This window comes from Thamnophis elegans, chromosome Z, assembly GCF_009769535.1.
Source record: "Thamnophis elegans isolate rThaEle1 chromosome Z, rThaEle1.pri, whole genome shotgun sequence".
In the NCBI taxonomy this organism is placed as follows: domain Eukaryota; kingdom Metazoa; phylum Chordata; class Lepidosauria; order Squamata; family Colubridae; genus Thamnophis; species Thamnophis elegans.
Genome location: NC_045558.1, coordinates 130337031 through 130361948, shown reverse-complemented (window position 1 = coordinate 130361948; position 24918 = coordinate 130337031). Strand labels below are relative to the sequence as shown.

The 24918-nt window shown below is 40.8% G+C and overlaps 2 protein-coding genes across 2 annotated transcripts in view; both read right to left on the bottom strand.

The window, feature by feature from the left end:
- The window catches only part of LOC116521791 (vomeronasal type-2 receptor 26-like), a 40139-nt gene extending 30305 nt beyond the window's left edge, over positions 1 to 9834 (bottom strand). Inside the window, exon 1 of the mRNA XM_032236446.1 lies at positions 9746 to 9834. Within this exon, the coding sequence (XP_032092337.1) occupies positions 9746 to 9834 (89 nt within the window). The remainder of the gene's footprint in view (positions 1 to 9745) is intronic.
- Positions 9835 to 11943: 2109 nt separating this feature from the next.
- On the bottom strand, positions 11944 to 23140 carry LOC116521790 (vomeronasal type-2 receptor 26-like). The gene is made up of 4 exons (XM_032236445.1): positions 22923 to 23140; positions 22257 to 22542; positions 12993 to 13083; positions 11944 to 12839 (listed from the first exon to the last, which is right to left on the bottom strand). The coding sequence occupies exons 1-4, from the start codon at positions 23138 to 23140 to the stop codon at positions 11944 to 11946; spliced, it is 1491 nt and encodes a 496-aa protein (XP_032092336.1).
- Positions 23141 to 24918: the final 1778 nt, after the last annotated feature.

Below are 24918 nucleotides of genomic sequence, written 5' to 3'. Positions count from 1 at the left end.
GGCGCAGTGGTTAAATGCAGCACTGCAGGCTACTGCTAGATCAGCAGGTCAGCGGTTCAAATCTCACCGGCTCAGGGTTGACTCAGCCTTCCATCCTTCCGAGGTGGGTAAAATGAGGACCCAGATTGTTGGGGGCAATATGCTGACTCTCTGTAAACCGCTTAGAGAGGCCTGAAAGGCCTATGAAGCGGTATATAAGTCTACTGCTATTGCTATAGATGGAAGCATTCAGAGAAGCATTGTGAGAGTAGTGTTGGGAACACACAAACCAGCATATAGAGGTACTGCAGTTTAAATAGGCTTTACTTTCATGGAAATAGAGGTATCAGAGTCCATCAACATCCAAGTCATACACTTGATAAGGACAGTCAGTCATGCAATGTCTTTCAGTTAAGGGATAATCCAAATAACATAGTCCATAAACATACAAACGTCCGGGACCAAAAGTTTGCTAGCAGTTGCAAAACTTACAATAGAGCACGGCACTTTCTAACAGCCAACTTCCAAAGCACGCAGATCAGATCATCCAGCATCTAACAAACATAGAGCTAAAAAGTCATTCTGGCCCCTCTTGTTGGCCGATTGAGGAAAACAGTAACCAATCACATTTACAGTATGATTAAAGAAACAGGTACAACATTGTTACATGATTTATATATTGCCAACCTAACCATTAGATTATATTCCTAACAGAAGGAAAATTGCCCTGTCTGCAACATGATTCTTGAAGGTGCCCAAGTAGAACAGTCTGAAATTACTTCATCAGCTGTTTTTCAGGCAGAGATAGAGAGTAATATCTACCACTGTTAGTACTCTCAGAGGTCTAACGGCTTCTACTTTGAATGTCATGGAAAAATTACCAAGACTGTCATGGTCAGTTATTAATTTGCCTTGGAATCCCATAGGATTTGAAGATACAAAAGGATCAATTTTATAATGATAGAGAGACAAGTATCTGTATAAAGATTTTTTATATTCAAAACTAAAAAAAAATGAAGGACTTCTGAGGGAGGGAGTGATGGGAAAAATCAATGAAATCACTATATATATGACATACAAATGGAAAAAGAAATAGTAGTAGATAACAATAAAAGTAGATAAGAGTAGATGATAATCCACCAGATGGATTTGTTACTGTCTGATCAACTGCACTCAATGTGCAGTCCTCAATGAAGGCAGGCCTCATTGTGTTCACATAGAACATTGTGATCCTGGGATGCCACTTGAGGCATTACTGTCAACAGTGATACCATCAATGTTACCATCATCCATAGAAGTCTTCTTTTGGTATACAAATGTCTCTGTCTGCAACATGATTCTTGAAGGTGCCCAAGTAGAACAGACTTGACATGGCCTCATCAGCTTATTTTCAGGCAGAGATAGACAGTAATATCTACCACTGGTTATACTCACAGAGTTGTAAGGGGCTTCTAGTTTGAATGTCATGGAAAACATTACAATGCTATCATGGTCGGGTTATTGTTTTGCCTTGGAGGCCCCATAGGATTTGGGAGATACAAACAAGTTAATTTCATAATAATAGAGAGAGAAATATTTGTACAGAGATTTCTCATATTCACAACTCAAAAAAAAAAAAAAGGAGAGAGTCCTCGGAGAGATGAAGTGATGGAAGAAATAAACTAAATCACTATATATCTCAGTGTAGAAATATGGAAACAGAAATAGAAGTAGATAATAATAATAAAAGTAGATAAGAGTATATGATAATCCACCAGTTGCTTTTGTAACTAGTTCACAAACCATGTTCAACATATAGTCCTCAATGGAACTACATCTACATGGAGAGAAGTATGCAGGGGGGTACCCCAAGTCTCTGTTTAAGCTCTAGTACTCGTTAACATCTTCATGAAACATTTGGACAAGGGGATAGATGGGGAATTCATCAAATTTGGTGATGACGGCAAGCTAGCACGAATTTCCCAACCTGCAGAAGATAGACTTAAGATTCCAGAAAGATCTTGATAGACTTGAACATTGGACACTATCTAAGAAAATGAAATTCAATGGTGAAGAAGTATGGTTTTACATTTAGGCAAACAAACATTAAGCAAACAAACAAACCCCGAAATGCACAATGTATATAGTACCTTGCTCAATAGTGGTGACTGTGAGGGTGATTTTGGTCTCCTAGTGAACAGTCACTTAAATATGAGCCAGCTGTGATCAGTAGCTGCCAAAAAAAGCCAACACCAGTTCTAGGCTGCATAAACAGAGGGATAGAATCAAGATCACATGAAATGTTAATATTACTTTATAAAGCTTGGTAGGCTACACTTGGAATACTCAATCCAGTTTTGGTTGCCAGGATGTAAAAATTATGTTGAGACTCTAGAAAGAGTGCAGAGAAGAGCAACAAAGATGATTAGGGGACTGGAGGGTAAAATATATGAAGAAGCATTGCAGGAACTGGGTATGTCTAGTTTAATGAAAAGGAGGACTAGGGGAGAGCTGATAGCAGTGTGGCGATATCTCAGGGTCTGCTACAAAGAAGAGGGTGTCAATCTATTCTCCAAGGCATCTGATTAGGTATAGTAGGTAGAATAGAAGCAGTGGGGGGAAAACTAATCAAAGAAAGAAGCAACTTGCTTCCAGAGGTTGTGAATGCTCCAACACTGGAAGTTTTTAAGATGAGATTGAATAACCATTTGTCTGAAGTGGTATATGGGTTTCCTGTCTAAGCAAGGGGTTGAACTAGAAGACCTCCAGGGTCCCTTGGTTGGTTGGGTTTGGTTTATTGGATTTATATGCTGCCCTTCTCCCAAGGCACTCAGGGTGGCGTACAACTATTAAAAAAACACGTATTACAAAAGTTAAAAAAAAATTAAAATAGAATATCACAAACAAATCCAATTAGGATTAACAATAACATTTTTAAAAAATCGATTAAAATTAACAATGATCAATAATTTGTTTTGTTTTGTTCCAGCCAGGCTGGCTTGCTGGAAAAGCCAACTTTTTAGGGCAGTGTCAGAAGGACTGGAGGTTGGGGATTATACGAGGCTCCAGGGGTAGCTCATTCCAGAGGGAATGGCACTCCCACAGAGAAGGCTCTCCTCCTGGGTGGTCGCTAGCCGACACTGTCTGGCTGACGGCATCCTGAGGAGGCCAACTCTGTGGGATCGCACTGGACGGTGGGGAGGCTAACCGGTGGCAGTAGGTGGTCTTGCAGGTCTCGCAGGTATCCTGGGCCTAAGCCATGGAGCACTTTAAAGGTCATAATTAGTACCTTGAATCGCACCCGGAAGACAACCGGCAATCAGTGCTGCCTAAAAGGGGTGTAACATGGAGCACCTAGGTGCCCTTATGATACCCATGCAGCCGCATTCTGGACCAGTTGAAGCCTCAGGGTGCTCTTCAAGAGCAGCCCCATGTAGAGAGTGTTACAGTAGTCCAGGCGAGAAGGACAAGGGCATGAGTGACTGTGCACAGAGCATCCCGATCCAGGAAGGGGCCCAACTGATGTACTAGGTGAACCTCCCATTATCTCCCATAGACTGGGCTGGCGACTCCCCGGGGGAGAGCCTTCTCTGTTGCAGCTCCAGCCTCTGGAATGAACTCCCTGTGGAGATCCGGACCCTTACTACCCTCCCGGCCTTCCGCAAAACCACCAAGTCCTGGCTGCTCCAGCAGGCCGAGGGGCTTGTGAAACATCCAGCCCACGGAAATTGTGAATGTTGCGTCTTTTTTTAAAGTGTTGTCTTTGTCTATTTATCCCCCTTCCCTTGTCTGTTGTGAGCCGCCCGGAGTCCTCTGGGAGTGGCGGCATACAAGATAAATAAAATGAAATGAAATGAAATGGTAAAAGGACCCCCTTTTACCAGGTTCGCCTGGTCAGGTGTTCTTCTAAACTAAGCCGCGTATCCAGGAGGACGCCCAGATTGCGGGCCCTCTCTGATGGGGCTAAAATTTCTCCTCCTATCATCAAAATGGAACAAGATGCAAAATCAGGATGATGGAAACCACAAACACTCAGTCTTGGAGGGATTGAGCTTGAGCCTGTTCCTCCCCATCCAGATCCACATAGTCTCCAGGCATCGGGACATCACGAGGGCATCGTTTGGGTGGTTTGGGGTAGAGATGAAAAGTTGGGTATCATCAGCATATTGACGATACCATACCCCAAAACCATGGATGATATCACCAAGTGGCTTATATATGTTGAACAGGAGGGCGAGAGAACCGATCCCTGAGGCACCCCACAAGTGATGCGCCTTGGGGTCGATCCCTGCCCTCCAGTAAACAAAACTGCAACCGATCCGACAGGTAGGAGAACCACCATAAAACAGTGCTCCCCACTCCCAACCTCCTGAATCTTTGCAGTAGGATACCATGGTCGATGGTATCGAAAGCCACTGAGAGGTCTAATAGGACCAGGACACAGGAGCAGCCCCTGTCCCGGGCCCGCCAGAGATCATCGACCAACACGACCAATGCCATCTTTGCTGTATCTGTGCCTGAAACCCGAATGAAACAGATCCAGGTAGACAGCTTCATCCAGGTACTGGGGAAGCTGACATGCTACCACACTCTCAACAACCTTCGCTACAAAGCGAAGGTTGGAGACCGGATGATAGTTGGCTAAAGAAGCTGGGTCCAGGGAAGGCTTCTTAAGGAGGGGCCTCACCACCACCTCCTTCAAGGCAGTGAGAAAGAACCCCTCTCTCAATGAAGCAATTCGCAATTCACAATATAATGAGCTTATATACCGCCCAATCCTGGAGGACTCCGGGCGGCTTACAAATACGAAAATAAAATAGCTTCTGGGGGAGGAGCCTGTCGCCGACGGGAGCTCAACGGAGCTCCTCTCAGAGTTCTGGTCTGTATATCTTATAAGATCTATAGATATCTCCCCTTTCTGGCAGAAAGGGGCAGGGAGAAGGTCAGTCGTTAGGATCTCTTTGTAATTCACAGCCTTTTTTTCCGCTGTGAATGGAGAAGAGGTTCAACATTAGCTGAGCTTTTACTCCAGCCAGTTCTTCGCAGCTGCTTTTTTGCAGCCCTAGGCAGATTGCCCCCCCCCCCCAGGACAAAGCTAAGCTATTTAAAAATTAATCCGGGCGGGGACCATTCCTGAGGAATTTCTTCTATTACTATCCAAAATACCAGCTTCAATTTTGTAAAAGGCTCCCTTTTCTAGCTGCGTCACAAGATGGCGATCTTATAGCTTTTGTGTTTGATGTGACGTACTTTGTCAGCTCTACTCTTCTGAAGGCTTCTCCGTATTAACTGTTAAAAGATTAACTGAGGGGAGCAGAGACGTTGATTGTTGGCTTGCTTGATTGCTTGTTTTTATTTTTATTTTTTGGAATGGCTCCCAAATCTAAGCAGAAGCGCTTCCTTAATAACACATCTCAAAAAATTGCTATGAAGTCGCTGCCCTTGCCTCCTACGCCCTCCACTGGAGATTTGTTAACACAAGAATTTCTTCTCAAAACGAATAATTTCAGACAGGAATTAATCAATTGATATCGGATTTATATGATCAATTTGATGCTAAAATTGCTCAAGCAAAGGAGGATATGATCGGAGTAATGACAGTTATGACAGATTATATTGCTGAAACGGAGGATAAATTGGAACTTTTGGAAGAAACCAACTCTAATTTGACATCCAAAATCCAAACGTTACAACAGGAAATTGAAAATGCTCAAAAACAACTTGTCATGATAAATTATAATAAGACTGCGTTTGCAATAAGAGTTAGAGGACTGCGTGAAAAGGAACAGGAGAATTTGAAACAGATCTTCTTTGAGGCTCTTAGCCGCTCGTGGGAAGTCCGGGACTTAACTTTGATTGGCAGATCCAAAAAAATTACCGCCAGAATTCGTGGGTAGCAAAACAGCGACAGCTTCCGAGGGACATAATTATATATTTCACCACAAGGGAATCCAGAAATGTGATAATACAGAGGCTTTACAACAAGAGGCTGAGAATTGATGGACAGGACTTGATTGTTTTTAAAGAAATACCATCTCAAATATTAAGAGCAAGGAGAGACTACATTTTCTTAACTGAAGAACTCAGAAATTCTCAGATTCCATACAAATGGGAAGTCCCTGCTGGCATTACAGTTACATTTGAGAATCAAAAACATCGCTTTAACTCTGTCTGTGAAGCCCGAGAATTTTATTACAAGACTTTGAAGGCGGGACTTCCTGATTCATCCGGACCTGGAGAGAGACAAGGAGAAGGAGAAGACAAGCAGCGGGACACGTGGCCACAAGGCGGAGGGTGTTGCTTTCCTCTTCCGGAAGGGCAGAAGAGTAAAGAATAAAGACTTAGCGATGCTTTTAAAACTTCATGATTTCTGCCTGGTATAAAATGGAAAAGTTGTACATCGATGATGAGATATGGAGGCTGAAAGAAGCGCTGCTGATTGTGGACATATATGTATATAAGATTTGTTTGAACTCTAACTCAAATTGCGCATGAATTATTTTCCTAGGCGAGGAGAGCGGAGATCGCGATCTTCTTGAGTTGTGGTTTGGAACGAACGGAGTTGGGAGCTGCGTGGGAGATGGAAGGGTAGCGAAAGCTTAACTAGACTACTTGGGGCTAGAATGCAAGCTGATGTTTGTATGAATTGCTATTTCAATATAAGGTTAAGAAAGATTAGTCAGAGAGTCTCCAGGAAGGTGGAGTAAATATGTGAGGAGCAATGGATGCGGATAAAATATTATGTGGACATGGGTAAAGGCAGGGTGGAAGGTAAAAAATTTACACGTGGATGTGGGTAAGGACAGAATGGGAGGTGTTGGAAATGAAAATGAAAATAAAATAAAATTACACACAGGGGAGAGAACATACATAGTTAAAACGCACAATAGACAGTTGGCTTTACTGGGGGTTGAACCTGGTTTAAAAAAATCAGCAACCCCAGCCTGTCGAAACAGCCAGGTCTTGTGGCTTTTTGGAAGGCCACGAGAGTGGGAAGGGTCCGGATCTCTGCTGGTAGCTCGTGCCACAGAGCCAGAGCAGCTACAGAGAAGGCTCTCCCCCGAATGGTCACCAGCTGGCATTGTCCGTTGACTGGCACCCGGAGGAGGCCTAGTCTGTGAGTTCTTATCGGACGTTGGAGGGTGGTACCAGGAGGCGGTCTCTTCAGATATCCAGGTCCAATGCCATGTCCGGCTTTAAAGGTGATCACCAGCACTTTGTAGCGGCGTCCTGGAGACCAATAGGGGGCCAGTGCAGCTCGCAGAGGATAGGTGTAACATGGGTGTACCAAGGTACACCCGATATCGCTCGCACAGCTGCATTCTGGACCAACTGTAGTCTCCGAACACTCTTCAAGGGCAGCCCCATGTAGAATGCGTTGCAGTAATCGAGACTTGAGGTGACGAGGGCATGAGTGACCATTTGAAGTGCCTCCCAGTCCAGATAGGGCCACAACTGGTGCACCAGGCGGACCTGGGCAAAGGCCCCCCTGGTCACAGCTGACAGATGGGGTTCTAATGTCAGCTGTGGATCCAGGAGGTCACCCAAGTTGCGGGCCCTCTCTGAGGGGTGCAAGCTTTCACACACCTCCCAGGCTAATAGATGGAGAGTCTGGACTGTCCTTGGGAGGAAACATCAATAGCCACTCGGTCTTGTCTGGATTGAGTGCTAGCTTATTTACTCCCATTCAGACCCTAACAGCCTCCAGGCACTGGCACATCACTTCCACTGCTTTGTTGGTAATCGCCTGGAGCCAGGCTCGTATCACCTCCCGGGAAGCCGAGACTAACCAAATGAGACACGGGTCCAGCACACAAGTGGCAGCACTGAGTCTCCCCATAATCCTGCCCATGCCCTTGGGGGTCACAGGGTCAAACTCATTCCAGATGGTCTCCACAAGATTCATCGCCATCAACTCACCCGAATCTATCCTGTCAGAGTCCAAGCCTGTCCAAATCTGAGTGATTTTATCCTGCAGATACTGAACAAATTCTTCAGCCCTACCCTACAAGGGGTCTTTCCCAGTTCCTTGGTTAAGTAAGGAGCGTGTCACCCTAAACAGTGCGGCTGGGCAGTTATCTGCAGACGCGATAAGAGCAGGAAAATGTTGCCATTTTGCCGCTTTTATCGCCACTAAGTAGTATTAATATGAATCTTACTAGTGTTTCGATCAGATTCGGACCGGCTAGCCCTCCAACCACTCTCTAGGCATCTTTTCCAGCGTTTCATCTCCCGGAGCTCCTCGGTAAACCAGGGAGCTACATGGGATCAACACCGTGTCAGAGGCCGCAAAGGCACAACGTGATCCAAAGCCCCAGTGGCCGCCCTATCTCAGGCTTCCACTAGGGCTTCGGTCGAGTTGTGAGCAAGGGATTTAGGAAAAGTCCCAAGCTCATTCAGGAACCGTTTAGGGTCCATCAGGCGCCTGGGGCGGAACCATCTAGTCGGTTCCACCTGCCTGCGGTGAGGGGTAGCAGTATGGAAGTCAAGCCTGATGTGGAAATTATCTGACCATGACAAGAGTTGGATAGAAATATCCCCTAAATCTAGATCATTCATCCATTGCCCAGAGACAAAAATCAGGTCGAGCGTACGTCCCCCATTATGGGTGGGGTCTTCAATTAACTGAGTTAGGTCCATAGCCATCATGGAAGCCATGAACTCCCAAGCTGACTCAGATATATCACCAATGGAAGGCAGACTGAAATCCCCAAGGATCATAAGCATGGGGAAATCAACCGCCAACCCAGCTAACACATCCAGCAGCTCCAGCAGGGCCAATGAAACGTAGCAGGGAGACAGGTTCATAACAAAAAGGCCCACCTGAACTCCAAGACCCCATTTCACAAAAAGGGACTCACACCCATCTATCTGAGGCACAGTGACCTCATGAGGTCTGAGACTTTCCCTAATAACTACTGCCACCCCCACGCCCCTGCCCTTGGCTCTCAGGTGGTGAAATGCCCAGAAGCATGGTGGGCATAATTCACTAAGGAGAACACCCCCCTTATGGCCCAACCAGGTCTTCATAATGCATGCCAGGTCTGCTCTACCCTCTTGTATGAGGTCGTAAATGAGGGGAGCCTTATGTACCATGGACCTGGCATTAAGCGACACCAGCCGGAAACCAACCGCCCCATTTCACTCAGGATGTTCCGGCTATGAAGCAGTAAATCGCAGCTCAGGGGTATCCCTGAGGTCCCAGGAAGTTCTCATAGCTAGACCTGGAACCAACGATGGGATAGGGTACCCCCTGCAAGCCCTGAGAAGCACAATCATCTCCCCGAAGCTCTCCTCAAATGCAACAGGACATCATCTTGGGCATGCCAACTCTTCCAACTCTTTAATACTATTCTAAGATTGATTCTATTCTAATAAAGCTGACACAGCTTTAAGACTAGAACTAAGAATTACAAGGATAAAAGACAGGATGTTTATTAAAATGTGTTTGAATATTAATAGTCAGGTTTGGTTGTTAAGCTGTTGGTTTGACCTCTGAGCTTGGCAATTTGGTTGCAAACATTTCATCACCATTTGAGGAGACATCGTTAGTGTATTTTCAATTTTAAATTCAAAACCCACTGATGTAGTCTCTTCGAATGGTGGTGAAAAATTTTCAATCAAATTGCCAAGCTCAGAGCTCAAACCAACAGCCCAGGGATGATCGTTTTAATTTTAATTTCTAAATTCCCTCGTGTAATCTACATTATATAGTCACTTAGAATATAATAATATTTACAAATATATACAATGTTGTCATATTTGTTGTAGATAATACAATTCTTACACAGTATTTTTGTGTCCATTGTCCAACCATTTATACCCTCTATCCCACACTTTATAATACTCCAATTCATCTCTATCCTTCAGTTCCATGGTCAACCTATCCATCTCTGCACACTCAAGTACCTTTCTTATCATTATTGCATCTGAAGGGATATTATTCTGCTTCCAATTTTGAGCAAATAAGATTCTTGTTGTGGTTTGTATATGTAATATATATATATATCGATTGTTTTCCACATTTTTTCACCTAATATGCCCAATAAGAATAGTTCAATTTTATCTTTTGTTCTGTAATTTGTTTCATTTCTTTATTTTAAGCCAATACTTTCTGGTTTTGGTACAGGTCCACCACATATGGTAGAAAGTTCCTTGTTTATAGCTGCATCTCCAACATTCAGGTGAACAATTTGGAAACATTTTGACCAGTCTCGCTGAAAGGAAATGCCAACAGTAAAACATTTTATATAAATTTTCCTTACAGGCTGTTGACATTGTCAATTAGTAATTTTTCTCCCATAATTTATCCCAGTGAGCTAATTCAATACTATAGCCAAAGTTTCTTGCCCAACTTATCATCATCTCCTTCTTCCATTTTACGTATATCTTAGACATTAAATGTATGCGTTAGTAATCATTTCCCCCTGTCTCTTGCAATATCTTGTCCAATTCCATTTGTTTTCCATAAAAGCCATGCTGTTCTACATATATTTTATATCTTCTCTTAATTTGGAGACAGAGCCCTCACCCTATCTCTATTCCTTGCTTTTTAACTCCTGCTCACATTTTACTTCTCCTTGATTATTTTTAATTATTAATTTAATTTAAATCTTTAATTTAAAACTACTCTTTCATCCTCCAGATCTGACTGCTCATATTAACAGAGATAACTTACAATTTAACTGTAATATATACATAGAAAGTCATTCTTCTAGCTTATCTGTGGAAGTGAAGTACCTCTTCAGTTACTCTTCCAGCTTATAATATTATTTATTTAGAAAATAAGAAAATTATGATAGGCATTGATCAAGAAAAAGAAATAAAGAAATCATAGCCAAATAAATAAAAATAACTTTGCTAGTTGGTTAACTAAAGTGTGTAGGAAACATAACACAGTAATAAAGGGTGACTTTAATTACTTGACATCAACTTGGAAACATCAAGTGAGAGATCAACACATTCTGGACTGACTAACTTTGTCTTCCAAAAGGTAGAGGAGAGAATAGAGGGGCTGCCTTAATGGACCCAATGAGCCACAGTGGCACAATGGTTAGAGTGCAGTACTGCAGGGTACTTCTCCTGACTGCTGGCTGCTGGCTACCTGAAATTTGGCCGTTCAAATCTCATCAGGCTCAAGGTTGACTCAGCCTTCCATCCTTCCAAGGTGGGTAAAATGAGGACCCACAATTGTTGGGGACAATATGCTGATTCTGCAAATCCCTTAGAAAGGGCTGTAAATCACTGTAAAGCACTAAATAAGTCTGTTCTATTGCTACTGCTAATTCTTACTAACAGAGAAAAAAGTGGTGGTAGAATGGATTAAAATTACCAGAAATTTGGGTGAATGTGACCATATCTTATTGGAATTGAATATAATGCAAACACAAGCAAGAAAACATAAACCATTTTATTAGACTTTAATCCAATGTAAACAAAAAAATCCAAGGTATCATGCAATAAATATATGTAACAAATTAAACATCTGGGAAAAAATCAGTTCTGTCACATCCTTGAAGAAGATAAAAAGGTCAGAGCCATCTTTATCATACAGAAGAAGCTTTTTCATAAGGTAGACACTGAAACCTAGAAGTCCTATGTAATGGGTCTAGGACTACTTGTTGCAGTCAACTTGCTATGGCCAATTCACCACAACCTACTTGCCCCAGTCAACTGGCCATGGGAAAACTCCCAGACGGACAAGTATTACACTAATATTGAAAAAATAGTGGAATAGAATCATTAAAGAAAGGAAGAACAAAATGAAATGTGAATGATAAAAATTAAAATATTTTAAAATTATTTTAAATATTTAAATTGAATATTTGATTTGGCCCCTGATGAGTTGTCCCACAATGAGTTGACTGTAACAAATTGGTTGAGGCTACATGTCCCATTCTGCTATGTAATTGCACATGCTGTATACTCTCTGGCTTAAATGTATTCTTAGAGAAATTATCATCCACATATGTAAAGAAAGATGATTTATAATTTTCTTTTCATTAACTGATGCTTATCGTTCAGTTCAGGTCTAATTACAATGATAAAACACTTGGGAAAAAAGATACACACTAATAATCCAGCACTGGAGATCATGGAGAAGATCTCCACAGCCAACATATATTTTCCCCTAGTGCTTAAATAAGTTGGAACAAAGCAAAGCCAAACACTGCAAAAGACCAACATGCTGAAGGTGATGAATTTGGCTTCATTAAAACTGTCAGGTAACTTCCTAGCTAGAAAAGCAGCAGAGAAGCTGATCATAGCCAGGAGGCCCATAAATCCCAAAACGCAATAGAACATGATCGATTCCTCATTGCACTCCAGGATTACTTCTTCAGACATTGATTTCATATCAACATCTGGGTATGGTGGAAAAATTGTCCACCATACTATACAAATAGTGGTTTGAACAAGGGAGCAGGAAAAAAGAATAACAGTGACCATTCTTCCACCCACCCATTTCCTCATTTTGGAGCCGGGTTTGGTGGCCATAAATGCTAGAACCACTACAAAGGTCTTGGACAATACACAAGAAACTGCCACAGAGAAGATGAGCCCAAAAGCTGGTTGACGAAGCAGACACAGAATTTTGTTGGGTCTCCCAATAAATAGAAACACACAAAGGAAGGAGAGTAGGAGAGAAACAAGGAGCGTGTAGGTGAGATTCCGGTTATTGGCTTTGACAATGGGAGTATCTTTATGTTTAATGATAATGTTAAGTGCCAAAATGGTCTTAAAACAAAAACAAAGAGAAAGAGCAGTAAGACTGATCCCCAGGGGTTCTTCATAGGATAAAAAGCTAATCTGTTTTGGAAGGCATACATTTCTTTCAGGGTTTGGATAATGATCGTCTGGGCACAGAGAGCAATCAGCCATGTCTGAAAAAGAACAAAAAGAGTTGTATATTCTGGATTATACACACTGACATACTGAAGCCTTAATTCATTCTCCATTTCGATCTTGAGGTGGCAATTGTTACAATCACAATAGGTACTATAACCTTATCCCCATTATATCTTGAATCTCCCTACCCTTCTCCTTTGATATTTTCCCCTCTGGACATGGAAGACAATCATAGCAGCAAAATGACTTCTCTTCTTTCTTGACCTTGCTGTATCCTTCCTGACAAGGGTCATTACATAAAGAACAAGGTGGTGCCTATCAATCAATCAATAAATAATAATATTTTTGCTTTAGGAAAATAAACGCAAAGAAATATTACAATTATATTACTCATAGAACTTAGTAGGGTTTCCCTTCACGCGGTACGAACTCCAAGCATGGGCATAAAACCAGAGTTTTAGGGTCCTAGAAAATGCCAGCATGATTGGAGCCATCTTGACCTCCAGAGACAGAAATTCCAATTGAGGGATATTAGAGGAGAAATGGGACATTTTATAGGCTTTAAGCCTTTTTTGCTGATGGAGCCTGAAGCATATTCCTGGCTGGCTTGGATTGCAATACCTGGGGAGAGATGATCTCTCAGGTAACCTGTTCTAATCCATGAAGGGTTTTAAATCTGACACCAGCACCTTTAATTGCACATGACAGCACACTGGCAACCAAATGAGAATAGAATAGAATAGAATAGAATAGAATAGAACAGAACAAATTTGTCATGTTATATATGCCAAATAACCTAGAGGACAATGACTAGATCCATAATGGCCTACCTATGGCACACATGTCACAGGTGACACACAGTGCCCTCTCTGTGGGCCCATGAGCCATTGCCCAGCTCAGCTCCATCATGCATGTTCATGAACCTCCCACTGGACAGCTGGTTTTTGGGTCTTGGCCGTGCATGTGTGGGGAGCAGGGTGCATGCGGGAGACACATGCACATGCACAGGGGGTTGGCATCATGCAGGGAAGCCACACACATCTATCTGTGGCACGCATCTATCTGCAGGCAGGGGAGCCTTTACCCCAACTCAGCTCCACCATTCATGTGCACCTCCCACTGGGCAGCTGGTTTTTGGGTCTCTGCCCCACATGTACTGGGAAGTAGTGCACATGTGGGAGACATGCGTACATGCAAATCCGGTTAGGGGTCACACAGGGAAGTTGCACATTGCTGTTTAGGGGCAGTGTATGCATAGGTAGATGGACACATTGCATCATGGGTGCATGCACATACACTTTTGGCATGCAACAACAAAAACATTAGCCATCACTGGATTAGATCCTCTGTTGCATTCTGCTCTAGTTAAAACTTCTGAACTTTCTGTTAGGTAAGCTCCCTGTTGGGAGAGTGAATACGTTGAGTGAAGTGTTGTGAGAGTTGTGTTGGAGAATACACAAACCAGCCTACAGAGACACTGCAGTTTAAATAGGCTTTTACTTTTGTGGAAATAGAGGTCTCAGAGTCCATCGAACAGTCCAAGTCATACACGGATAAGTCAGTCAGTAATCAATGTCTTTCAGTTAAGGGATAATCCAAATAACATAGTCCAGTATCATATAATAAGTCCAGTAAGCAAGGTTTGCTAACAGTTGCAAAACTTACAATAGCTCACGGAACTCAGATCTGTTCAGCCCACCATCTATTCAAACACAGAGAGAGCTAACAGTCGTTCTGGCTCCCTCTTATGGCCGATTGAGGAAAACAGCAACCAATCACATTTTACAGTATGGTTTAAAGAAACAGTTACAACATTGTTACATGATTTATATATTGCTAACATAACCGTTAGAATTATATTCCTAACACTCTCTTCAATGGCAGCTCCATGTTATGGCATCCATGACCTCCATATGAGAGGTCACAAGGGAAACTGTGAGAAATATTTCTATACCAAATATTTGAAATATAAACATCTATTTTTAACTTTTTCCCCATGATATTTTTAAAGGGTTTAACCAAGAGATGGTGCTATGAATTTTCCATCAATAGAGAGACATTTTATGTTGTATAACTGAAGGCAGAGAAACTAAAATTCATACATCTAACCTGAAGAAATCCTACTGGCCATGTGATGGAATCCACAGATATGTTGAAGAATGTGTCAGATAGAGCTGTTGGATCTATTCTTCCAACTTTGACCCTAATAAAGGACTGGTTTGGGAATGTGATCCAGTTGATAATATCAAATCCACCAGTGAGTTCTCCATTTTTGTCAAAAGTGATCTTTTCACCAACACTGTTGTTGAATGAGACACTTCTTAGAAAGGGATGAAGCTACAATACATGGTAGAAATAAAAAGAGGGAAGAGAGGGAGGTATTATACTGGATATTGCTAGTTTGATTTTATTTATTTTAGTTGTAGATTAGGACCAAACAAATAGTACAACAATCATTTGGAAACAAGAATAGAAGGAAAAAAATAATAAATACAATAAAAGGAATGAAGCTATAATATATGATAGAGATAACAAGAGAGAGGGATTGAGGGAGGGATGGTGGGAGGAAGGGAGGGAGGAGTGTGTATACTGGATATTGTTTGCTTTTATCTTAATTATAGATTAGGACCAAACAAATAATACAACAATCGTTTGAAAACAAAGCAGAAGCAAAATATCATATTCCTACAATAAAATCTAAACGTATAAACATAGAATTAAAAAATGAAACAAAAACAAAATCTGCAAAATTACACTTTGTAATGCAAATAATATATACATAAACCTTGATTTTGCTCACAATCACTTCACTAAGAGGTTATTTGTGTTCAATCAAAATTCAGATATAGAAAAAGGCTACAATGAAATGTTTACCTCAGGTCCAACTAGTAAGGAACACTCATTTCTATTTCTAGAAACAGTTATTTTTAATTTGTTCTATTGCCTGGCAATGGTGTTTCAAGTGGGGAAATATGTACTTGTGTCTTAAAGGTGACCCAAAATTTCAACTTCCTCCCCACCAAGTTATTTTACTATGTTACAGAATATTCCCTATATATAGTTAGAAAGTAGGGCATTATAATAGGCAAGTTGTTCTAGTGCCTTTAGGGACTATCAATAAAGTGCATAATGTGCAGATGTTTCTGTTCTCTTAACAATTTTTTTTCATTACAAACTTTATAAATTTGATAATTTCATCAATGACTTTTTCAGATAGGCAATTGGAGCAAATATTTATAAGGTACACTAAAGCACTTGAAATAATCAGATAAATTAATACTTTCCATGAATTTCCTAAATCCATAAATCACATTCTTAAATCATGGTTGTTTTCTACAAACATGACACATTATTCAAGGAAAAACAAGAGTAAATCTTACCAAATATATTATAATAATGAGAACAGAGAATGTAAAAAGAACACATCCAATATATTTTCTATTTCCTTCTAGAATAAACAGGAGTTAACAAGGATCCATAAACAATATAGCACAATAGATTTTAGTGGCATAAAAGCAGAGTCTGATTGGATTCGACAGGAAGTTCTCCAGCTGGAAAGAAGTGGGGAATGTGAGCTCTGAAGAGCTTCACATGAACCCTGGCTGACAAACTTACTCCGGTGATCCTTGTTTGTATCAGAACCCCCCTGGAGGATGGAGATGAAGGAGGGCAGCATCTCACTAGACCCAGAGGGAGGCAACAGGTCCCTCGTAGGTCAGAGATTTGCCTTACGAAATGGAGTGGGGGCGGCAGCCTGCAATATGGCTGACAAGATGCTGACTTCCCATCTAAGAAAATGAACAGGAGGATGAGGAAGAGATGAAAAACCGGTAAGAAAATTTATCTAACCCACATCCATAAATCAAACCTGGTAAAGGCAAAGAAATCTTGAGAGCATAAATAATATTGATGGCTAGATCGGGATTTTCTCTAAAAGAAAGAAAGAAAGAAAGAAAGAAAGAAAGAAAGAAAGAAAGAAAGAAAGAAAAGAAGAAAGAAAGAAAGAAAGAAAGAAAAGGAAAATGGAGGGTTGAAACACCAGCCCCCCAAAAAGCTATTTTGCTTGAAACAACTTCAGATAGAAAAGGAGAAAGCAGGGAAGTGAGAAACCCACTCAAATATAAACTCTAAATTGATTTTGGATTTGAAATAGAAACCAAACATTCTGAAGGATTTACTTCGCTTTGAATCAACTCCAAAAAATCAAGAAAAAACAAACACTTCTTCTCACCGATAACTGATAACCTAACCTTGACTGTATGGGAAGTTTTAATTAACCAACTGCCATAAATCAGCATTTGGAAAAGCAGGAGGCAAAACAGAAACATACCCGAATCTGGCTGTTTGCAAGTTTGTTCCAATTGATACATTTTGAGCAGCTGTGGTTGTCTGGAAGGTGGCGGGGAATGAATAATTATAGAGTCAAGAACTGGGAAATGTGACGGTTTTTTCCCCCTCTTTCGTCCTTTTTTTTCTCGGCAAAAGATTAAGATGGCCCCGGTTTCTCTTCTGGTCTCACAGTAAATGAAATTTAAGGTGGACCAGAACCTCAAAATAAGACTTGTATAACTAAATGCAATTTTGGAACTGGACATTAAGAAAGGACAAAAGACCAAGATGGATCCTATTCCCCTTTCCCACGGCAGCTGACGTAGATAAATTTAAGGTGGATCAGAACTCTGAAATAAGAACTGTATAACTAACTGTAACTTTGGAACTGGACATCATGGAAAGCTGGGGATTTGAAGAACTACGTGAAATTATAAAAAAATACATAAATCATTAAAATCAAGCCTAAATAGAATTCTGAATCCACAGAAGCAGATATCTAAAGAAGAATTCAAAGAAGAAGGGGGGCAAGACAACAAAGGGATAGAAATGGAGGAAAATGAAAAGCAGACAAAGAGCTCCATTAGTCTGGGCAGTGGTATATGGATAACTGTAAAAAGAGGAGGTGTCCCAACAAAAGGGAATAAAAAAGCAGATAAAAGAGGTTGAGGTTATTAGTGGCATAAGGAAAATTGAAGTAGGCGGTTGTGCCCCAATAAAAAGAAATATAAAATATCCTTTTGATGGTGGCCTGGGGAAAATTGAAGAGAGTGGATGTGTCAAAAGAATGAAAAGGAAGAAGACAGGAACAGAGAAGTGGGACAAAAGACTTACTAGGAAAAAATAGACAACTAGAATATGAGAAAATATAAAGCTAAGGGTTTTATTCCTAAATATGACAATAAAATGTTGCTAATTGGTTGAATATAATAATCGAAAGATAATTAAACAAAGGTTAAATATATGGAATATGGATAAATATGATACTGATATGGGGAGGTTGTAAAACAGAGGTTTGTGATTCACTTTTATACATGATAATTAAACTGAGTTGTGAATTGACTGGATATGACAATAGAACAACTAAGCATGGGTTAAAATATATGAAACATGGACATATGTAGAATTTTTAAGATGATGAATAAAGTGAGATGTTTACCTCTGTTATTCTGTATAATAGATTACAGGAATTGTAATGGACATTGAACAGCGAGGATTGCCATTTATAGACAATTAAGGGTAATCTAATCTAATATATGGAAAATGGAGAGGGAACATGAAATGCACCTACAATGGAAAACTATTGAGATTTAAAGACAGAATCACTAACTGGGGGTACGTAAGGATGTATAATTATATAATAGATAATGATGAGAATAGCTGGGAATTGTAACCAGGAATACATCTCAGCCAAAATTAGGCTGGGGGAGGGGGTATTAAAAGTACAATGACTATATATGTATTGTTTTTTGTTCTATTTTTTTTAAAGGAGGAGAATACATGTTAAAATTAAATATGTATATTGAAAAGGAATTATAAATACCATCAACATAAAATGGAGCTTGCTCAGAAGCTGAAATACACCAAGTAAATGAGATGAAGAGTGGGAAATAGAGGAGAGAGGAAAGGGAAGAAGAGAGGGATAGGAGAGAGGGCAAAGGGGGGAGAGGAGAAGAGAAATGAGGAGTGGAAAGGGGAGAGAAGAGAAGGAGAGAGGAAGGGGAAGTAGAGAAGAGGAGGATGACAGAGGGAAGACAGGAGATAGGGAGGGGAAGGAGAAAGGGAAAAGAAAGTGATGGATAAAGTACAAATATGGTGTATGGAGAGCAGAAGAGCCAATAATTTTTTTTGGGAGTTGATGGTAAGATGAATTGATGTAAACATTTAATAATACAGTATTATGTTGGCTATGTAATAGTATACATGTGATTATATGTTATGAAAATGAAAAAAATAAAAAAAAGTATAACAAAAAAAGCAGTCTGGTTAAATTAAAAAAAATGACTTTTGAGTGTAGAATAAACCTGGCAATGAGAAATAATGAGCAGAAAAGCAATGCAAGGGAACCTTAATAGAAGGTCGATGATGAGATTCAAGAAGAATGCCTTGACAAGTTCGCATACAAAAAGGTCTGTATGATTCACTGCAAACATTCAAATCAAATCTTCTAGAACAAAAGGTTACCAAGACTCTGATCCAGCATGTAATGGAGAGGGAGAGGACCATCTCCTTCCCTCTACTTATAGACTCATAAAAAGTACTGTGATTTGACACTACAGATATAATTCATTCCTTTTCATTTCAGCAGCCCAGCATGCCAGAATTATTGAGTTGATTTACACACAAACAGAGACACAGACAGACAGACACTCACACACCGAGGGGTGTTAAGGGTGTCTTACTCCCACAGTATTTATTTCCAGAAAGTAAGTTATCTATTTACCAAGTTTGGTTGAAATTGCTCGAGGTGTTCCAGAGTTATGCTGGAACACACACCCATGTGCGCGCCCACACACACAAAAAAACACACAGAGCCATTTTTACATATATAGAGTAAGGTTTATGGATGGATGTTGCTACCACACATATGGTGCAGTTCTCTGCTTTAGATCTTACCTGCCATAACACTTGATTTGGAAACTGCTGCCTTCTTTCTTTCACTAATACTCTTTGCCTGGACTTTGATAAATACAGAGATTGCAAAGCATGTGCCACAGCATGGACTGCATTGTAAATATTATAGCTCTGGCCACTCATGCGTGTTTCAAAGACAGATGTAGGAAGGGTCTCAAGTCTCTCCTGCCCAGTACATTTGTTCTCTGTTTCAGGATCGGTGAAGAAACAGTTGAATGCCTGTTCCCAGAAATCCTTCCTAAAATAGTCATGCTGGTTGTTGATTGGACTTATGCTCTCAAGAAACTTTGGAAAGTTTTCAACTTCCTTTGTGTGAACTGCAAAGGATAAAGCACCTTGCAGGAAATGGATGTCCCACGATCTATGAAAGGAAATCGAAGTGTAATCTGTCTGAGCGGTTGTCACCCAGATTTTTGTCTTCTTTGGTATGTCCTCCACTTCTGCCAATTGGAGATAAGTTCTCAGAAGTGATAAAGATTCAGTTTCACCATTTAAGACTATGACGTTGGCTGTGCTGTTCATGAGACTTTGATATATTTGGAGTCCTTCACCTATTTGATCATTAAAATCAACATAATAATCTACCTTAGGCAACTTTTGTATGAAATCAAAGCAGATGCCGTGCTGGGAAAATGTGGGGAGTACCTCATGTACAAATTTCTCTCCCTTTTCATCATTCACAAGAACTCCAATCCAGAGCCAGCTAAAATACAGCAATAAATGGAGGAGGCCCCGGCATTGGTGGGATTCATCTGGAAACATTTGTTGTAAAAAAACTGCTTCAGTTTCTTTATCCATGATTGGAGTAGAGCCATATGTAAGCTAAAAGAGGTAAAAAAATCAAAGATTGGTATGAACCTCTGAAAATGTGTACATATAATTAAATTTTTGGATGTCCTCAAGCATATATACTAAAACATGCTCCAAATATTTGCATTCATTTCCAAATGCTTATGGAGATTCTCAGACATCCAGGTCATGGTTCTCCCAAAGTTGCTTTTTCAAGAGGCAACTGGACTTTTTAGTTTTTCTTTGAAGATGTTTCACTTCTCATCCAAGAAGCTTCTTTAGCCCTGCCTGGATGGTGTGGACTGGATGGTGGGACTGGATGGTGGGGTACATATTTCTTGCAGACAGCACAATATAGGACAACAAAAATATCAGGATTAGATTCAGCAATCCATCTGCATTTATAAGACTTAGGCCACTCTTTTGGAGATAGCAAAGTCTACATTTTGGACAGAGAGAGCCACTGGTTTGAAAGACGGGTCAAAGAGACTGTCTATGTCAAAATTGAACAGCCCTCTCTTAAAAGAGAAGGAAGGATCATCTATCTCCAGTCTACAACACAGTCCTTTCAACAGTTCCAAGAAGCCTCCACACCCATTTGCACCACTCAAGTGAGCCTGATGACACAGATAAACCTTCAGCTCATCTTAATGACTCACTAAAATAATGACCAGCTGTCTGCAAGGAGTATAAATCTTTCCATTCCCCACCATCCAGCCAGAGCTGAACAAGCTTCTTTGATGAGAATTTGATCCATTTTTAAGAGGTCCCCAAGGAGGCGTGCATGAGGGCACCATTGTGCCTACTGTTCCTGTCCTACCATCCCATTTATATGTACTCTTTTTTGTGTTTATGGCTATGTTTGTTTATTTATATCCATTTATTTGTGCCATTCTTCAGGCACAAATACTTGTTTCCTTGTACTTGTTGACAAACAAACAAACAATAAATAAATAAATCCAGAATGTTTAGTTGCCTCTTGAAAAAAGCACCTTTGAGATATTTATTTCCAAACATATTCAAGAGTAAAATCAATATTTTTGTGGAAGAACTCTCATTGTGTTTGTTGTCCGTAAGGAAATGTAAAACAGACACACAGAGAGAAGAACTATACTAGAAAAGGGAAAATGACTGCTGAATCTGAATTTGGTGCCTTGAATTGCAGAATATTTACATATGACAAACACATTCTCGTCAAAGTTGTCCTTAGTCTTTTGTCAATCCAAACAAGTGGAAATGAATGTCTATGAGTCTTAAATCTACTTTATTTCTTTCTACTCCAATCTTTCCAGAGTATGTTGGAGATGCTATTGGCCTACAGAAGGAAGCACCCATGGATGCTCAAGACACTTAGAACAGCCTAGCTATTGTCTTCTTCAAAATTCCAAATTTCTCTGCTTTTCTACTGGAGAGGAATAGAGACTTGCTGGATTAGAAGTGAAGGAAGGTTTTCCAAGGCTTAGAGGACATAGAGACTTTATTACACCTGGAGCAGGATCCCTAAGTATTGGATTTAAGCTGCTTGATTCCCTTCTTATTATTTTGAAATAGACATACAAGGCAGTTCTTCTCTCTATTTGCTATTTAGATAAATCTTTAAAACTTGCTTAATGGGTATATATCAAAAAGTTGTATACAAACTGAACATACCCTGCATCATAAAAGCTAACATGCTAAGCTTGTTCATTCATCAGTCTTACCTGAGGAATTTTGTAGATGTTCAGAATAGTTGCCCCATGGAGACAGATGTCAGGTCCCACAAGGACAGCAGCCAGATTTCTGGGCATCCCACATTTGTAGTTAGGAATGAATCTGCCCTGGGTGAAGGGAAGCCCCATGGAAGCGAGGTAAGTCCAACCTGGACTAAAATGGCTATTATAGATGTGAAAGCCCAGCGTGACATTAGGCAGAATCTGAGGGTTTTCATTGATCTCCTCAATGGCAAACACTAAAGCCAGAATGTGCTGGTAGTTTTGATAAAATATCCTGTAACAAGAATTACATAACACATTTAAAAGAATCTGCTTCAGATGATGGCATGTCCAATCTTCCAGACCTATATCTCAAAAAAAGAAACTCAATTTTCCTACAGTTAAATCAATTTAAATATTAATCAAAGCTAATACAGTTCCTTCAGAGTTTAGTTGTATGCACATCATGTACACAAATCTATATTCTCTACCTAGAATGAATTCCATATAATGTGTCATAATAGACTTTTGATCTACATTGAAAATAAATCAAAGTATCCTATGTTTGAGAAAATGGTATTTCTGGGTATTATAGCTCAGAGGAAAAAATCTTGAGCATCATATAATTAAACAATTGGACTCAGAGCTGGAAAAATCAATCAATTAGAAACATACATAAGTCCGTCTTGAATTTCCTCAGAAGGATGTCGACTGAAATCAGGGGGATCAGAAAATGACAAGATCACAGAAGTGATGCTACCAATGCTAACGTCTCCAAGCTGATGATATGTGTAACGTATAGGAGCAGGCTCATCATGTTTACATTGAATATTAGGATCCTGGAATGCCACTTGAGGCATTCCTGTCAACAGTGATGCCATCAATGTTACCATCATCCATAGATGTCTTCTTTTTGTATACAAATGTCTCTGTCTGCAACATGATTCTTGAAGGTGCCCATGTGGAACAGTCTGACATGGCCTCATCAGCTGTTTTTCAGGCAGAGATAGGCAGTAATATCTATCACTGTTTATACTCACAGAGTTCTAACGGCTTCTAGTTTGAATGTCATGGAAAACATTAACAAAGCTATCATGGTCATGTTATTGTTTTGCCTTAGAGTCCCATAGGTTTTTAAGATACAGGCTAATTTCATAATGATAGAGAGACAAGCATCTGTATAGAGATTTCTTACATTCACAACTCAAAAAAAAAAAAAAAGTGAAAGACTTCTGAGGGAAACATATCCCATGACAAATCAAAGGGATTCTTAGAAAATATATAGAGAAAAAATGCTGCAATCTGTTATGTACTGTATATGTCCTCTGAAAGTTTCCCTCAGTATAGAATTCTTTTCCTCCTTTCATGAATAGACTATTTTTCCTTGTTATAGTTAGTCCTTGACTTATATTCAATTCAATTCAATTTCAATTCAATTTATTAAGTTTGTATGCCGCCCTATTCCCGAGAGACTCAGGGCGGCTCACAATAAAAAGGGAGGGGATACAAAAAAACAAAAAAAAACAATTTAAAATTCTACAACAGCCATAACCTCGAATGGGGCTGGATAGTTCAGCAGCCCCAGGCCTGCCGGAACAGCCAGGTCTTAACTGCTTTGCGGAAGGTCGGAAGGGTAGTGAGGGTCTGGATCTCCATGGGGAGATCGTTCCAGAGGGCCAGAGCAGCCACAGAGAATGCCCTCCCCCGAGGGGTCGCCAGCCAACATTGGCCGACAGATGGAATTCGGAGGAGGCCTAATCTGTGGGATCTAATAGGTCTTTGGGAGGTAACTGGCAGGAGGCGGTCTCTCAAGTACCTAGGTCCGATACCATCTAGGGCTTTAAAAGTAACAACTAGCACCTTGAAGCATGTCCGGAGACCAATGAGCAGCCAGTGCAGCTCGCGGAGGATAGGTGTAACGTGGGTTTACCGAGATGCACCCGCAATCGCTCGCGCGGCTGCGTTCTGGACAAGCTGAAGTCTTTGAACACTCTTCAAGGGCAGCCCCATGTAGAGCGCATTACAGTAGTCCAGTCTTGAGGTGACGAGGGCATGAGTGACTATCTGAAGGGTCTCCTGGTCCAGGTAGGGCCGCAATTGAGCCAAGGTGGCGCAGTGGTTAAATGCAGCACTGCAGGCTACTGCTAGATCAGCAGTTCAGCGGTTCAAATCTCACCGGCTCAGGGTTGACTCAGCCTTCCATCCTTCCAAGGTGGGTAAAATGAGGACTCAGATTGTTGGGGGCAATATGCTGACTCTCTGTAAACCGCTTAGAGAGGGCTGAAAGCCCTATGAAGCGGTATATAAGTCTACTGCTATTGCTAAGTCTACTGCTATTGCAATTAGCAATTAGGCGAACCTGGGCAAAAGTCCCCCTGGTCACAGCCGACAAATGATGTTCTAAAGTCAGCTGCAGATCCAGGAGGACTCCCAAATTGCGGGCCCTCTCTGAGGGGCATATAATTTCACCCCCCAGGCTGAGATATGGAATAGCTGGACCATCTTTGGGAGGGAGCATCAATAGCCACTCGGTCTTGTGGGGATTGAGCGCCAGCTTGTTCGTTCCCATCCAGACCCTGACAGCCTCCAGGCACTGGCACATCACTTCTACCGCTTCACTGAGTTGGCACGGGGCGGACAGATACAACTGTGTATTGTCCGCATATTGGTG

Excerpts from the sequence above, each read along its gene's own strand:
- LOC116521790 (XM_032236445.1), bottom strand. The coding sequence starts at position 23,140 with ATGGTAACATTGATGGCATCACTGTTGACAGGAATGCCTCAAGTGGCA. Across the intron at positions 22,543-22,922 it reads GAAATTCAAGACGGACTTAT|GATATTTTATCAAAACTACC; the intron begins GTATGTTTCTAA and ends TTCTTGTTACAG. Across the intron at positions 12,840-12,992 it reads GAAAATATCAAAGGAGAAGG|ACATGGCTGATTGCTCTCTG; the intron begins GTAGGGAGATTC and ends GTTCTTTTTCAG.